General features: G+C 40.5%; 2 protein-coding genes across 2 annotated transcripts in view; one reads left to right on the forward strand and one right to left on the reverse strand.

Annotated features, from left to right (window-relative positions):
- LOC146548882 (uncharacterized) overlaps nucleotides 1–8,617 on the forward strand; it is a 70,602-nt gene extending 61,985 nt beyond the window's left edge. Inside the window, exons 8-9 of the mRNA XM_085261684.1 lie at nucleotides 579–2,441; nucleotides 5,619–8,617. Coding sequence (XP_085117810.1) covers nucleotides 579–2,441; nucleotides 5,619–7,483 — 3,728 coding nt within the window. The 3' untranslated portion in view covers nucleotides 7,484–8,617. The remainder of the gene's footprint in view (nucleotides 1–578; nucleotides 2,442–5,618) is intronic.
- A 1,035-nt stretch (nucleotides 8,618–9,652) lies between these two features.
- Nucleotides 9,653–12,845, reverse strand: smim13 (small integral membrane protein 13). The gene is made up of 2 exons (XM_085262952.1): nucleotides 12,374–12,845; nucleotides 9,653–10,812 (listed from the first exon to the last, which is right to left on the reverse strand). Exons 1-2 carry the CDS (start codon nucleotides 12,447–12,449, stop codon nucleotides 10,622–10,624), a joined length of 267 nt encoding a protein of 88 aa, XP_085119078.1. The 5' UTR covers nucleotides 12,450–12,845; the 3' UTR covers nucleotides 9,653–10,621.
- Between the last annotated feature and the right edge of the window lie 5,433 nt (nucleotides 12,846–18,278).

The raw sequence follows: 18,278 nt of genomic DNA on the forward strand, positions 1-18,278 counted from the left end.
TGTTTGCTCATCTTCCAGCACCACACAGCACAGAGGATGCAAATATCAGTCATTATCAGTCAATAACCAGCATTTTTCCGTCTACAGAAAATGAAAATGGACTTTCTTTTGGTACTGTCACGAATACCTCGTACATTAAGGGATAGTATTTTTAAGGAACTGAAATGTAAGTCTGCCATAGGGGAAGAAGGGAACAAATAAAGTGAACTGGATGTCTGTTATTAAATTAACTGAAACTTGTAACGTGCTAAGGTATAAACACCTAAAGAAGATGCTCTCAAAAGGGAACAATAAGTTTTCAGTACCTCAGTAAAATTTATCAGACTGTTTTTTCTTTTTTCAATGAAGTGACCAAAATGCAAATTAATCGAGCCATGACGTCAGAAGCGCTGTTCTTTGTGGGCGTTACCTATTTTCAATCAGACAATGGGGAACGTTGTTGTGGGCGGGGCCTGTTTCAAAGATGAAAGGCAAGAGAATCAGGCTTGTGACATCACAGTCAACCCAACTCTATAAATAGCAGGTGAGACCCACACAGGACAAGCACGTTTCTTACAGTCACGAGCGATTCACTGGATGAACTTTTGTTCTGCTGCCCTCAGTCATATCTGAATATCTGTTTCATTGTAACACCGTAGCGTTGTTTCAAATGTCAAAAATGAGCAACCAAAAAGCAAACCCACAATTTGTGTGCACTTTGCCAAAGAGTACACTGGACAGCCTTATTCAGGTGAGGAAAGCCTTCCAAAACACTCTCTCTGAAAATAACATTTTAAAAGAGGATACAAAGACAGCCAGACAGCAAATCAAACAGCTGATGGCCCAAATTTCCCTGATGCGTGCCGAGCTGGACCAGTATGAGATCCAAGCTGGAGAACTCACTGATGAATCAGTGTCACGCAAAGTGGAAATGAGCAGCGCCACCAAAGAAAAAGGGGATCAGACTTGTTCAGGTCAGACCAACAACTTTGACCTTGACATGAACCGTCTGAAACAGCAGCTTCAGCAGAGGGACAGCGAAATCCTGACCCTGAAACAGGAGAAGGACAGTCTGTCTCCCAAACCTGCACAGCTTCAGACACACGAGAATCCCAAAGTTGTGTGCACGCTGCCAAAGAGTATAGTGGACGACCTTGTTCGGGTTAGGAAAGCCTTCCTAAAAGCTCTGTCCGAAAATAAACGTTTAAAAGAGGATTCAAAGACAGCCAGACAGCAAATCAAACAGCTGATGGCCCAAATTTCCCTGATGGGTACCAAGCTGGAACAATTTAAGATCCAAGCTGGAGAAGAAAAGGAGGAACAGACCATCGCCTTTGACCTTGAAATGAACTGTGTGAAAGAGCAGCTTGGGCAGAGTGACAGCAAAATCCTGATCCTGAAACAGGAGAAGGAAAGTCTGTCTGCTGAGCTCGCACAGCTTCAGCAACACCAGGCCTCTCTGGCAGACACTCTGTGGAATGAGAAAAAACACAGAGAGAATCTGGAGCAGGAGAAGAAAGTGCTGGAGGAAGAAAGTAAAGTCCTGGAAGAGCAGAAAGTGGTGAAGGACACAAAAGAAATTCAGAAAATTCTGGACGAGCAGACCCAAGAATTAGCGGAGGCAAAGACTGAGACAATAGAGACGGCAACCCCAGAGTCGCCCTCATCAGAAACCCTCCAGGTGTATCACAGTGCAGATGAGACCAACCAAATACTGGAGACAAAGGCTGAAACATCAACACTGGAGAAAACACTGAAAATGGAGGATAAGTTGCGCGTCAACAGACTGATCCAGTCGGTGGTTTCTCAGGCCATAGAAAAAGTCTCCTCTAAATACAAGCTCTTCACAGAGCGCCTCACTCCCGACTGCATCAGCGATCGCCTGATTGAGAAAATCTGGCCTGATGTTGAGAAGAAACATTTGGATCTGTCCCCAAAACGGCTGAAAAATCTAGACAAGGCCATTCTCAAGAATCTTTCCAAAGCACACAACTGCAAGGAAAAATATTTGATTTTTAATCTGAGGGAACAGCTTGATAATATTACTGTCCCAGCCTTCACCGAAAAGCTGTTGTCATTACCAAGAAGAGTCCTCAGTGTCTCTAAACACAGAGAAGAGTACAAGGAAGTGGTGAAAAACGTCACTAAAGATCTGGTAATGCACGCTATGAGCCAAGAAAATGAGACGACAACATGGCGTCCAGGAACATCAGATTTTATTATACAGAAGCTTTCCCATAAGATCTGGAACAAAATTCTGTCCAAAAACTACAAAATGTCCTTGGAGAACATTGAACAACTCGCCCTGACGGTGTACAACGAACTCCATGACAGGTGGGATTCTCCAGCACTCTTATTGAAGTCAAGCAACCCAGTGGTTGACGAAGCAATCGTCAAAAGCTTCAAAAAACACGCCAAACTGAGGAGCCAAAACATCATCTTTAGGGCTTTCTCGTGTGCACGCTAAAATTGAACTGACACGTGCATGCCACTATGTGGCAAAACTCTTAAAGTGGCTTAAAATATTCATTGAAATTGGGCATCTAAATTTAATTTTAAGACCAGGTGGTTAAAAAGAACCCCTCTTCTTCTCCCAACTTCCTTCCCTCATCACCAACTGGCCGAGGCAGATGGCCACCCCATCCCAGAGCCTGGGTCTGCCGGAGGTTTCTCTCTTTTCAAAGAGAGTTTTTCCTTCCCACTGTCGCCAAAGTGCTTGCTCTAGGGGGTTGGACTTTTTGTGCAATATTGTAGGGTCTTGACCTTACAATATAAAGCACCATGAGGGAAGTGTTGTTGGAGTTTGGTGCTGTTTCTTAGCTCAAAATGTCCAATTACAACAGGACATTTTGAGTTCAGAAACAGCACCAAACCACAAAATAAAAAAAAAAAAATAAATAAAATAAAAAAAAACTTTGAATTTGTGCTTTGTTCTATTTGCTGTAAATTTGCTAAGAATGTCATATCAGATTAGAATTGTTTGTCTCAATATCATGTATCGTAGCATCACCCTGTAGTTCAATTTGAAGTGGATGTCACAGTAATGTCTTTCTGTATGTGTGAAAAACACGGGAGACACTCAAAGTATAACCGGTGTTTGAGGTTAGCTGGTTGCATTTGTTTAGATATTCTACTCTCCGTGTTCCAGATCCCCAGAATTGATATTTTCACCAAATGGTCTTTTCTGCCTGCCAGTGTGTCATGCAGTTTTCAAGATTAAAGACTTTGGATAAGAAGAAAAATAAATCCCCACTCCTGGAAATGCATCTAGCCTTCATAACAATATTATTTACAGACAATTAATTATTTTAATTTTGAATAGAAAGCCTTCAACCTGGTTTTATTTAGATTTGTTTAGATTGTGTTCCCCCTCAGACTGACACATCTGAATTAAAACTGATAAACAGGATTTAAAAGGACACTGAGCAACAGATCAGTCCATGTAGAAACAGGACATAAGGTTAAGGAACAGGGGGGATCATTTGATTGTGATCATTTTTTGATCTGACTCAGTGATGCTGGCTTCTCTCCTGGACACATCTTCCCTTTGCATGCAATTCACTGATGTAGAATAGGTGTAACACGGTGAAGGACCAGGGCGCCTGACTGTAGCATGATAAATAATAAGCTAATCAGAATTGCTTCGCCTACGGAGGCCGAATGTTTGAATAAAACACAGGAAACACAAATAGAGCCCAAAAATAAATATATTATTTATGTTAAGTTGATGCTGAGTTTATAGACAGATATACAAAAAATAAATATGCATATATCACAACAAAAACAATAGTAATAATACAAAACAGCTCATTCCTCATTTCCCCTTTAATTTAATGACTGATATGTTGAAATGGTTTGACACACAGTGAAATGATTTAATGCACAGCAGAAAGTGCATATTCAAATTCATCTCCACATTAAGATGAGTGTAGCCTGGAAAATGGTTAGCCACACAGGACACAAATACTGGGGTTCTTAACGTGCAGTTTTTATTGTCAATAACCAAAAATGTCCTTTGACCTTTACTTTTGTCAAACAGCAGCCATGTGGACTTGTACTGAACACTGACAACATGAGAGGTAACGTGGCAAAGTAACAGAATAAACGATTTTTAAAAAAAGATGTGCCGGCACAATATGAGGAAGAAAGGAAATGAAATAAAATACAAAACACAAAAATACGGCAGTGGCCTCTGTCTGTGCAGAACAAAATACAAAGAGCTAAATCACACAAGGCTCCTTTAAAAAAAAAAAGTGGAAGTGTTACATACATTTTCTATAAACACTGATATTCCACAGCAATCTCAGCTCACTTGGAATACTGCAGCACACAGCTCACAACTTATCCCTTGCATGCAGAAAATAGCCGCTCATACACATACAGGTCCTTTGCATCATCCATTTCAGAAACACATCATCTTGTTAAAATACTGATGTTTTACCACTGCACTACAATTATACCAATATCTTTCAACGAGTTATGTGCATATTTAACAATTCCTTACCAACAATTTAACTTCTTCACAACAATCCGATCCACATCCACAAATAAAAGTAAACAGGAAGTCCCAAGATGCATTTCTTGGTAAGTTTTTTTGGGGAAACTGCAGGTAAAGCCTTAAGCACTGCTCCCCCCGCGACCACAATATGTAACTACACAAACCAATAAAATTAACAGGTTCAAGTGCACATAACATGCAGATAACATGCAGATAAAAGAAATAGCACAAGAAATAACATAAAATTACTCAATAACATTGTTGTCTTAACATACATGGAAACAAAGAAACAACATTTTAAGACCCTGTTTTGAACCTTATATGGATATTTGGTTAACTGAAGGTTAACTGGCATGTTTTCTGCTACTGCAAACATACGAAATCCCATCTCATCTTTAGGTTGCTGCTCTGCGCTGGTCCTTTTCAGCTCATCTTTGTCAGGATTTGGATGGAAGACTTTATAATAAATAACTTTAAGTATTAGACCGAGGACGTAAACTGCAATAACACAGGCAGCTGTGATTAAAGCGTGCATGGGCTGTATCACAAAATCAGGAAGATGTTTGCTCATCTTCCAGCACCACACAGCACAGAGGATGCAAATATCAGTCATTATCAGTCAATAACCAGCATTTTTCCGTCTACAGAAAATGAAAATGGACTTTCTTTTGGTACTGTCACGAATACCTCGTACATTAAGGGATAGTATTTTTAAGGAACTGAAATGTAAGTCTGCCATAGGGGAAGAAGGGAACAAATAAAGTGAACTGGATGTCTGTTATTAAATTAACTGAAACTTGTAACGTGCTAAGGTATAAACACCTAAAGAAGATGCTCTCAAAAGGGAACAATAAGTTTTCAGTACCTCAGTAAAATTTATCAGACTGTTTTTTCTTTTTTCAATGAAGTGACCAAAATGCAAATTAATCGAGCCATGACGTCAGAAGCTCTGTTCTTTGTGGGCGTTACCTATTTTCAATCAGACAATGGGGAACGTTGTTGTGGGCGGGGCCTGTTTCAAAGATGAAAGGCAAGAGAATCAGGCTTGTGACATCACAGTCAACCCAACTCTATAAATAGCAGGTGAGACCCACACAGGACAAGCACGTTTCTTACAGTCACGAGCGATTCACTGGATGAACTTTTGTTCTGCTGCCCTCAGTCATATCTGAATATCTGTTTCATTGTAACACCGTAGCGTTGTTTCAAATGTCAAAAATGAGCAACCAAAAAGCAAAACCACAATTTGTGTGCACTTTGCCAAAGAGTACACTGGACAGCCTTATTCAGGTGAGGAAAGCCTTCCAAAACACTCTCTCTGAAAATAACATTTTAAAAGAGGATACAAAGACAGCCAGACAGCAAATCAAACAGCTGATGGCCCAAATTTCCCTGATGCGTGCCGAGCTGGACCAGTATGAGATCCAAGCTGGAGAACTCACTGATGAATCAGTGTCACGCAAAGTGGAAATGAGCAGCGCCACCAAAGAAAAAGGGGATCAGACTTGTTCAGGTCAGACCAACAACTTTGACCTTGACATGAACCGTCTGAAACAGCAGCTTCAGCAGAGGGACAGCGAAATCCTGACCCTGAAACAGGAGAAGGACAGTCTGTCTCCCGAACCTGCACAGCTTCAGACACACGAGAATCCCAAAGTTGTGTGCACGCTGCCAAAGAGTATAGTGGACGACCTTGTTCGGGTTAGGAAAGCCTTCCTAAAAGCTCTGTCCGAAAATAAACGTTTAAAAGAGGATTCAAAGACAGCCAGACAGCAAATCAAACAGCTGATGGCCCAAATTTCCCTGATGGGTACCAAGCTGGAACAATTTAAGATCCAAGCTGGAGAAGAAAAGGAGGAACAGACCATCGCCTTTGACCTTGAAATGAACTGTGTGAAAGAGCAGCTTGGGCAGAGTGACAGCAAAATCCTGATCCTGAAACAGGAGAAGGAAAGTCTGTCTGCTGAGCTCGCACAGCTTCAGAAACACCAGGCCTCTCTGGCAGACACTCTGTGGAATGAGAAAAAACACAGAGAGAATCTGGAGCAGGAGAAGAAAGTGCTGGAGGAAGAAAGTAAAGTCCTGGAAGAGCAGAAAGTGGTGAAGGACACAAAAGAAATTCAGAAAATTCTGGACGAGCAGACCCAAGAATTAGTGGAGGCAAAGACTGAGACAGTAGAGACGGCAACCCCAGAGTCGCCCTCATCAGAAACCCTCCAGGTGTATCACAGTGCAGATGAGACCAAACAAATACTGGAGACAAAGGCTGAAACACCAACACTGGAGAAAACACTGAAAATGGAGGATAAGTTGCGCGTCAACAGACTGATCCAGTCGGTGGTTTTTCAGGCCATAGAAAAAGTCTCCTCTAAATACAAGCTCTTCACAGAGCGCCTCACTCCCGACTGCATCAGCGATCGCCTGATTGAGAAAATCTGGCCTGATGTTGAGAAGAAACATTTGGATCTGTCCCCAAAACGGCTGAAAAATCTAGACAAGGCCATTCTCAAGAATCTTTCCAAAGCACATAACTGCAAGGAAAAATATTTGATTTTTAATCTGAGGGAACAGCTTGATAATATTACTGTCCCAGCCTTCACCGAAAAGCTGTTGTCATTACCAAGAAGAGTCCTCAGTGTCTCTAAACACAGAGAAGAGTACAAGGAAGTGGTGAAAAACGTCACTAAAGATCTGGTAATGCACGCTATGAGCCAAGAAAATGAGACGACAACATGGCGTCCAGGAACATCAGATTTTATTATACAGAAGCTTTCCCATAAGATCTGGAACAAAATTCTGTCCAAAAACTACAAAATGTCCTTGGAGAACATTGAACAACTCGCCCTGACGGTGTACAACGAACTCCATGACAGGTGGGATTCTCCAGCACTCTTATTGAAGTCAAGCAACCCAGTGGTTGACGAAGCAATCGTCAAAACCTTCAAAAAACACGCCAAACTGAGGAGCCAAAACATCATCTTTAGGGCTTTCTCGTGTGCACGCTAAAATTGAACTGACACGTGCATGCCACTATGTGGCAAAACTCTTAAAGTGGCTTAAAATATTCATTGAAATTGGGCATCTAAATTTAATTTTAAGACCAGGTGGTTAAAAAGAACCCCTCTTCTTCTCCCAACTTCCTTCCCTCATCACCAACTGGCCGAGGCAGATGGCCACCCCATCCCAGAGCCTGGGTCTGCCGGAGGTTTCTCTCTTTTCAAAGAGAGTTTTTCCTTCCCACTGTCGCCAAAGTGCTTTCTCTAGGGGGTTGGACTTTTTGTGCAATATTGTAGGGTCTTGACCTTACAATATAAAGCACCATGAGGGAAGTGTTGTTGGAGTTTGGTGCTGTTTCTTAGCTCAAAATGTCCAATTACAACAGGACATTTTGAGTTCAGAAACAGCACCAAACCACAAAATAAAATAAAATAAAAATAAAAAATAAAAAAAACCTTTGAATTTGTGCTTTGTTCTATTTGCTGTAAATTTGCTAAGAATGTCATATCAGATTAGAATTGTGTGTCTCAATATCATGTATCGTAGCATCACCCTGTAGTTCAATTTGAAGTGGATGTCACAGTAATGTCTTTCTGTATGTGTGAAAAACACGGGAGATACTCAAAGTATAACCGGTGTTTGAGGTTAGCTGGTTACATTTGTTTAGATATTCTACTCTCCGTGTTCCAGATCCTCAGAATTGATATTTTCACCAAATGGTCTTTTCTGCCTGCCAGTGTGTCATGCAGTTTTCAAGATTAAAGACTTTGGATAAGAAGAAAAATAAATCCCCACTCCTGGAAATGCATCTAGCCTTCATAACAATATTATTTACAGACAATTAATTATTCTAATTTTGAATAGTGAAATGCCAAACACTGAAATGATTTAATGCACAGCAGAAAGTGCATATTCAAATTCATCTCCACACTACAATGAGTAATACCTTCAGATATATCTGTGGCTAATCAGACAAAAGGTCAGAGTGCTACAAAACAGAGCCACGTGATCTCTATAAAACATTCTACATGACTCGGTCTCTTTCTAGTCGTCCTGTTCTCGGCCAGCTTCCTCATTCTTTTATTGCAGTGTGCTGATGGGGCAGACGGACAGTGGTCTGCTATGTTTTCTGCAACTGCAAACATGCAAAATCCCACCTCATCTCCGGGTTGCTGCTCTGTGTTGGCTCCTTTTAGCTCATCTTTGTCAGGATTTGATTTGCTTTGGTACCTGGTCAAACTTAAGCTCTACTCTGTCTGCAGCAAACTCGCAGGCAGCAGCTTCTCCCCCCTCACTCACATTTGTTAGTGTTGTGCTCAGTCGCCTAGTGTCTGAGCTTGAATTATACCAAAATTAGGGGGGATCTACGACTGTGCGCTATGTGCTTCAAATATTGTGTCGTTTTTGTTTTATACAGTTGTCAGTCAGGCATCTAACTATGAAACAAATTCGAAGATCCTGGGCTTCTGAAACAGCAACCCAGGCTTAAGCCCAGCAAGCCCGTCGCCGCCGATGAAGGCTCCCCCAGCCTGAGCCTGGCTCTACTGGAGGCCTCTTCCTGTTAAAATTGAGTTTGTCCTCTCTGCGGTCACCAACTGCTGCTCAGAGGGGATCGTTTTCTCTCTAATATTGTAGGCTCTTTAGCTTACTGAGGATATGACTTAGAAAAAAATGAATTACTGAAATATGAAGACAAAAACTAATTTTTTTATACATATTTGAGAAAATTGTGTCTTAAATTTTACAGACATTACAACTAATCCTATCTGATTATACACATTATTCCATAAACATGTCATTTGACATCCTCTGCACCCTTAATGATAAGTTTTGACACTTCAGTGTATATATAAATAAAGACAGTGTGATGATTAGAATAGGTTCTAGATTTTTCCAAGGCTAGTAAGCTGATCATCCGCATTAACTTCTGATGCATGACAGAAACCACTGTGCTCAGAAAACAGAAACGAGTTTACACCTACTTCACGAGGAAAGGAATTAATGATTACGAATCTTTTTTTTTTTTTTTAAATGCATTGGTCATCCATGTTTCCAGAATCAGATATTTTGTGTAGTGTGTATTTATTTCACTGAGAACTTTCTGTCAAAGCTCATTAGAAGTTTGAACTCTAAATGAGCAACATTTCCAAAGAAAAGAGGCAAACAGGGAAGAGCTCCACATATATTTATGGCATTATTTATTTGAAGCTACACAGAAGAAGAAAAAATGACTGCTCGTAAAAAGGTGCAAGGATTACATGTAGGAGAATTGTATTACATAAATATCTACTAGGCCCTGGTCAGCTTTGATCTGCCCTGAAGCGGACATGAAGCTACTTAATACGAAAAGGAGGCCATCGATTAAGAGTGGATGCCATCTAGACAGGCACTAATACAGACAGAGGCACGGGGATCTGGGCGGGGAGGTTCAGACATCACTCAGGCAGGTTTTCTGCTAACTACTCTGCTCTTCAACATCATTTCCTCGAAACTTTCTCCTGCCTCTTCAAGTATAAAAGAAGATGATAGAAGAAATAAAGGTCACATTTTACACAGCTGGAATGAAGCCTCATCATTCGTTAACTTCCTCAGAGGCTTTGGGCATTATCTACTGGGTGAAACCGCTTCTACCTCATGGATGCTACTGCAAGTCCATAATACGTTCACTGTACACTCAGCAAAGACATTCCTTTCATTGCACGTCATGTTATAAAGAAAGCTGTCAGTTGCACAAATCTCTGTTCAGTTTTTTTTCTCCTGTTCTTCTTTAAAAAGTTCTCTGCCTACTTTCTTCAAAGTAGTGCGTTCTTCTGCTAAAAAATACACAATCAAAACACTCCACACCGGTGGCAGGAAACAGCATCACTACTACAGATAACCAGAGGACCATGATGTTGCTGCTTCTTCAAGCATACAAACAGGTTACATAAAGAAATGGACAGTTATGTACGTCGATGGCTTTTCCCTTTGAAGCCAGGAGATCTGCCTGGTCAGTATAAAGTGTCCTGTGAGAGCGAGGAGGTGGAGGGATGACTAGCGAGTATCCACGAGGTCCTTGTGTAGTGTCAGGTGAGCGGGAAATATCTGATGATCGCATACAGGTTTCATGTGAAGATGTGGAGGAAAAGCAGCAGTCGTCTGGATGTTCTACGAGGCGCTTTCTGGAAAGGCGACTCTTTGGCGTGCACTCCGGGGTCGATTTCGCGCCGGGGCGCCGGCTGTACGTTCGCTCTTGGGTTCGGACGGTTGACTTTCAGCCTGCGGGGTGCCGGCATCACCGACAAGCTCACGCAGGAACTTGAACTTGGACAGGAAGAGCTGCCAGACTACATACCAACCTGAGAGGTAAAAGAAAAAAAGTGTAAATGCAAATATCTAATGAGCCTATCATATGCCTTTACACACTGACACATGGTTTGAGAACTACACATTATGTGTGGGGAGATTTCACTGACACACTTTGGGCTCTTTAACACCAACTGAGCCTTACATAAATGCCACAGTCACCAGATCTAAAGCCAACAGAGCTCCTTGATGTGATGAAACGGAGGATTCACGTTGTGGACGTCAAATCTGCAAATCTGTAGCAGTTCTCTGACAATTTCAAGTCAGATACGAGAAATTAAGGCAGCTCTAAATGCAAAGGTTGGTTCCGCTTAATTTAGCAAGGTTTACCTAAGAAAAAGGGCTGACAGTGTATGAAAAAAAACAGTCCTAAAAACTAACTGTTGTAGCAAGTATGTATAGGTCCTCAGTCATTCAGGTCATAGTAATCCTAAGGAGTTTGGAAAGAAAGCGACTGGACTGTTTCTTCATTATCCTGTTTCTTTTCGCTCCGGGACCGTCTGTACATAATTTCGTTCCACCCCATGATGCGAATGACAATAAAAGCTTCCTTGAATATCTTGAAGTTTCGTGATGGGGTGTCGCCTCTCATCTGAGAGGCTTCTTCAGTTGTAAAACCAAATGGTGGAGAGTCCCAGGTATTTATACTCCAGTGGGGGTTGTCCCTTAAGAGGGCTGTTGACCCACTATTAATCACGTGCCTCATCACATTTCCTAGGTGTGAAAAAAAGGCGGGGGACATTACCCACTCTGAGACCTTGCCTCACCCCAACGTGTGAGGGGTCACCTGAGTGGGGATGCCTGAGAGTAAAAATTTTTAACTCAAACACACAAAAGCCTTTTTTCAAACTTCTATTGTACAATTAAAAGGAGGCGAGTGGTGTAGCGTTTACTAAAGGAGCAGACAGAGCAATATGTTCTTCAAAGGATCCTGAATTAAAACTCTGCAGTGCTTTTTAGCAGCAGGTGAAAAAACAGCTTTTAAAACTTTAATGTAAGGCAAAGTCTGCAAACTCCTGAAAATCAGATTCAGCCTACTTCATATACATGTGCTTTTTATGCATTTTTCGGCAGTTGAAGGCACTTCTTGGCCTTTCTTAACTCACAGAGGAGACAAGAAACAAGAGAAAATTCACACTTACTGAAAGAATTTTACAGTTTTTTTCTTTAAAAGCGATTCATTATCAGAATAGTCGTTGATTAATTTAACATTTGACGAGTTAAAGGCTGCAGTAGTAGGCACATGAGTTTAAGTTTCTGTAGTTCCTGTAGTCTGCAGATCATATGAGCCACAGTTAGTAAAGCGAAGGAGGCAGTAGATAAAAATAGAAAGGCACGCAGGGAGACTTTAAAGGAGTAGTTCTGCCTTTTTTAAAGGAGACTTTTCATTATGAGAGTCTCTTACTTTACACCCAGCTGCTATAGCCCTTTGTTAGCCAAGTTAGCCACCGAGAATGACCACCAACAAAACACCAGACCCTTTAACATAACGTTGGGACACCAATTAAGAGATTTACATACGTGACTAACGAAGGTTTTCTCATATAAACTTACCAAACAGCATGAAGAGCAGCGCACAGATGAGTGCGGCCACAATGACCAGCACTGTGAGCCCGACACTCTGCCACATCGTAGCTGGACGTCCGGCAGCAACAACAGCATAAGGAGAATGAGGAGGACAGGGGTTTGCTCAACACCGCACGCAATACTGTGGCTGGCTGTGTTGGTGGAGTCGAAGGGCAGCGGGCCGAGACGAGAGGGACAAACAGCAGGGCATCGCAGGTTCGCTGCGGCTTGTTTTGCTAGCTCGTTGGCTAGCTTAGCTGCTAGCAGCGGTTTAAAAATCAATCGTAAAGGCCGGAAGAGTGGAACATTAGCTGACTGTAGCCAATCACAGCAGGGTAAAGTCCTCCTCCTGTTCGCTACATCACTGCAACATATATTTACTTGCGCTTTCAGACCAGACAGACGTGCTGTAAGCCACAACAAAATCGGCGTCGTGAGCCGACTCAAAGTGAGCATGCGCGGGTTCACGTTGACTTCTGGGTGATGTAGTTTATCTTTAATTCCGTGGGGTTTTTTCCTCGATGGTTACAGAAGTAGGATAAAGGGAAAAAGGTAGTCTAATAAATAAAGAACATAGTTGAAGTAACAGCGCCACAGGCACACAGTGTACTTTGAGACAGTGCAAACATTTTTATGTACAACAGTGGTTAAAAAAACAAACAAACAAACAAACAAAAAACTCCAAATGACGTGAAGTAAAGGAAGTAAAAAGTAAAGCGGAGACTGTACAAGAGTGCTGCTCCCGTAGTTTATATAATACTTTAACAAGAAAATCATTGTCCCTAAAGTCTGTGTGTGACTCTCACTGACTGACCGAAAATTCAACTGGTTACTTTTGTAAAAGCCATCAATTTTCAGGCCCCAAAATATAATAAATATTATATTAAACCGTGTGGGGAGAAGATGATGACACAGTATCAGAGGGATGAATAAAGCGGTGACGGGTGGGAGATGGCTGATCTCACCCTTTATCCTGAAGCTACTTTGAAGTAAAGTATTCATACATGGACATAGATTGTCAAATAGATGGCTGACTTTGACTTCAGCCATGGTGAATATGTAAACTTCCTTAGGTAAGAAAAAGAATGCAACCCAACCTATCATTAATGTTATTATTACTGACTGGATTGAGGATAAAGAAGTGTTGTGATTGGTCAGTGGTTTAACACACAGATCATTCCATCTCAACTGATCAAAAAAGGAAAAAACTCACTAAAACTTGTGTAAAAATTTCATGAAAAATAAATCAAATACAATACAATACAATCTTTGGCTGCTGTACATAAATATGAGTAATTAAAAATTATTTTGGGAACATCACAAATTTCAGCTTTATTATTTACAGAATCTCGGTCTTTCTAATAAAGTTAATTTGGATTTGGTACATTATGTCCTAACTGGGAAATATCTGACTGATGCTGGGAAATCATTTTTTGTTCCTTTAATATCGGTGAAAGAGTTTACCTGATTTGAATTGCTTTAAATAATATTCTGTTCCTCATATATGAGAGAAGTTGTTATCAAAATATCAGTACTTTCCCTACAAGTGGTGGTTTTTACAAACCTCCGAGTGTACTGTCAGTGATCGAGCGTCCAGATATTTTCCGGACTTTAAGTGTCATGTTGACTCGAGCTACACTGCCTAGAATCCATATTCACAAAGAAATAGTACCGGAAAAGGAAAGTGACCCCACAAAAGGAAATATTATATAAATGCCTAAAAATACACAGATCTTAAGAGTGATTTAAGCTTTTATTTATTTATTTTTTGCATTGATAAAAATGATAGCAGGGATCTGATGTTTTGCATAGTAGCTGTTAAGAAGTGTATTTTCCCCGGGGAAATTTTTTAATGCAAATCAGGAATGGTCATCTTGGACTCTTTACCAAAAAACAAAAAAAAAGAAAAGTTGATGAGCGACCCACGTGGCCTGTGCAGCCAGTCACTTAGCTCAATTAACACGTTGTTTGTAGAAAGTAACACAAAATGTGCATTTGTCAACAACACGATGTCAGCTAAAAACATATTTGTTGTGTGGAAATTAGGTTTTTGTGCTGGTGATCATGATCTAAAAAAATAAACCTCTGAAGATCATTATTAGCATTTATGCAGGATTAATAGTGTGTTATAAAAACTGTCCAAAACATTATCACATGATATTGTTTTATGCTTCATTGTGAGGGTTTGTGAGTTGCAAAGATGCATACTCTCCTGTAGGCAGAGATGAACCTAAAGCGAGTCATTTATTAATGGACTGCTGCAAAATCCAGGAAGGAAAAAATACAAAGTCTAAAAGGGGTAACTGGGAAACTATAAACCATAAACATAGAGGAAACCACTTCAAGGTGAACAAACGCTCTGATGAAGGACAAAGGAAAACAATAATTATATATATTATATGTGTTTGGAGAAGGTGAGATGGCTGTTTACAACGGCACACAGCTGAACTGAATCACAGAAGACGAGACACAGGAAGCAAAACTTAAAACAAAGACTGAGTAATGCTTAAAATAAAGCAGGAAATGAGCTCCCTGAATGGGGAAAAACACAAATCATGTAAATGAAAGTAAACACACACATATAAAAAACTGAAATCAAATGGATTATTTAAATAAAGAAAAATAAAAAATGCTGGGTAAACTTACCCATGACATGTTTGGGTTGTGCAGGCTGACAGCTATAGAGTAACCAATACAATAGAGTAAATTTCCCACCATCACTGCAGAGTATACTTAGCAACAGACGGCATGTAATTATATTCTCATGAACCTGCCAAATATTTAGATCATTAGTAAATATTATATTATTATTACTACAGTATAAGTGAAATGTAAAGCATTTGCGACCAGAATCGTTGAACTGGTAATAAAACATATCACTTAGGAGTTTTTTGTACGTTCTGTTGGCAAACTTGACAACTTTTACAGATGCTGTTCTATAAAAATGTTGAATATTTCCCTCTGAAATGTGCAAAAGAAAAACAACATTTATTTTTTTAGGCCTTTCTGAAGCAGAAACTGTGATGAGATGCACAAAAAACATATAATCGTGTATTTCAGGAAGAATAAAAAGGACACCTCACCCTGATATTTACTGCACATCCTTTTGTCCCCCCAGTTAAATCACAAAAAAGATTAATATTACATGACTCAATGAATAATTTTTTCCATTGACCTCTATAACACTGATGAGTTATACCTGGCCTGCACAGCTTTACAGATGCTCTGTTTCTATGTAGGCCTATACGTGCTGGCAGACATTTTCATACTCTGTTTCATTATAAGGGTTAAATGTGCCATTCCACGCTCAAAGACGGCTTTTTTGATAAAGGCCTGGATTAGGCTGTGCAGCATTTCTTCACAAGCCCAACAGGTGGAGTCATGAGCAGCCTCATGAAAGACATGAAAGCCCACTGATAAAAGATTTTCAGCCAGCTGTCTGTGGGCGTATTCAGTCTTTGTTAGCAATAAAAGATTTCCAACTCAAAGGTCAGGCGACCTCGTTAGCAGATCAAATCCTGTGAAGTTTGGTAAGAAACCCCCACCTATGTTTTGTTACGCCCTTGCACTTTAATTTAATCGAGGTCGAGCGTCTAATCTGGAGCATCTAATCCCCACCACGTTCTTATGTGGGTGCAGAAAGTCAGAAGCGATCAGATTTGGCCCTGTGCCCCTCAGTTACACTTTCATTTCCACATTGGAAGGCTTTAAACACGTAAAGCTCCATTACTGCTGCCAGTCTGTCTCTCAGCAGACATCTGACACCATGCATTGACATGTGAATACTTGTATTCACTCGTTCACTTAAAGAAGCCTCAGTATTTGCATATTATGCTGAGACGTGGACACAACATGAGTCATGCTACATGGTGGCATTTTAAAACTGGAAGGATGGTGCAAGTTCTTACAATTAACTGAAAGCCCCAAGGTAACGCTGTCATGTAAGCATGATAGATTACTTGGGCCTTTCACATGCGTCATTATTCACATTATTCACATCATTATTCTGTATTTTTTAGCAACCAAATCAACAGTTCTCTTACTTGGTAATAAAACTTGATTAAAAACAGTTTTCTGTCATCTGTAGTCCAACAAACCTGATGAGTCAGATGCAGTTTTTTCTCCACAGGAAGGAAGGAGACAAGTCAGATAAAGAGAAACTCCCCTTTTTTTAAAAAAAAAACAACAAAAAACAAAAAAACCCAAAAACCCTTTTAATATGACATGACCTATTAGCTATCACTACATGACCTTGTTACCACCATCTTAGCAAGACATAAATTGAAAAAAACAAAACCCACCAAAAAGGTCATATGCCATGAATAGCTCTGTTTTGCAATTGTGCAACAGTGAAGGGAAAGTGGAGCGCTGCATGAAAAATCTTGCCAGTCATCAAAAGTACAGGGTCCCATGGTGGGCAGTGAACTTTTCAATCTAACCATCCGCATCAAATCTTTTGGGTAATATATATATAAAAATACAAATTAAGTGTGTGCTTGAGGTCTTTTGAATGAGCGTGTCCCATAATGTAGCTACAAGTTGCTCTCTGCTACCAGTGTTTCCACTCTGTAAGGACACAAAGCAATGTGAGGACATTGATGCTCGTGGACCCTTACGGTCTCTATTGCAGGTGGTAGTTGCTCCTTTAGCTTAGCCTGGGCAAACCCCAGTAGTTGAGGCCTGGCCACTCAGCTCGGTCACTCGAGGAGGACTCTGAGTAGAGCTGCTGCTCCTCAGCGTTGAAGGAGCCAGTAAAGGTGGTTCAAGCATCTTAATGGGATGCTCCCCGGATGTTCCTAGGTGAGGGGTTTAGGGCGCGAATGACATGCTGGAGAAATTATACAAAATTCTATTTATGTCTAAAGAAGCAAATCATTTCATATTACCTTAATTCTTAAAGCTTAACTCTGCTGTCCAAGCTGAATTCTGCAGACCTGAATCAACTTGACTTTTGACAGTTTGGAGGGCGGAGCCCAAAGGAAGAGGGGTCCTAATGTGATTGGTCACTTTCAAAGCAGTGATGCTGCAGGTTTACTTTACTGCATTAGTAGCAGCAACACAAGCGCCGTTTTACACTGTATTTGATTACAATTTGTATAATGAAGTTTGCTGAATTAACTTTAAAACTTTAAACCAGAGAGGAGGTGACACGTTGTAATTTTTATACATATACTTGTAAGATTGTAGCTTTATAATTTTAATATTTTTGTCTATTTTTGACCAATAAATCATTACATTCAGTTTAAACACGTCTGTGGATGTAAGCTGAATTTAAAGGATTGTTAAGATAACCCCACTCTACACACCTGATCACATAAACAAACAAACAAACTGGGAGTATGTTGTGAACAAAATTTGTTTTTCGGTCTGTTTTCTTCTCTGTGCGGCTGTTTTTTGCTTTTAAGCAAACTGTATCTCCTTTTGTTATTTTTAATATGTGGGAGCTAATACCAGTTTAATCCCCACTAACTTTCAAAGAAAGCAGGGAAAGTACAACACGAGCACATCACTGGAAAACTGTTTGGGCTTGAATGAGTCATAAATCTTTGACCTCATAGTCAGAGCAGAGGTTACTGTTTTCCTTTCTCCAGCAGCTTGTTACCTGAGTTTCCTAACGTCCTGTGGCCAAACAAACTCCCTGTGTAACTGATGTTCATTTGAAAGGACGGACAACCACGCTGCTCGTTAAATTCAGCACCTGCTTGATGCAAATGATGGATGTTCAAGTGTGTTTTCCTGTTTAAGGGCGGTAAAGCCTGAAGCTGATTTTGGTGGAAGTCTCAGCAACAACCGCATTTGTTACCTAGAAAATTGATTCTTATCTTGTCCGCCTGCGAACAGAATTGACTTTATTAGAAAACAACGTGCGCTTTGTGTTCTCTTTGCTGAACCA

Source organism: Mchenga conophoros, linkage group LG22 (genome assembly GCF_057382185.1).
Source record: "Mchenga conophoros isolate Kocher_MC1m ecotype Shallow Benthic linkage group LG22, M_conophoros_male_GT1.1, whole genome shotgun sequence".
NCBI lineage: Eukaryota > Metazoa > Chordata > Actinopteri > Cichliformes > Cichlidae > Mchenga > Mchenga conophoros.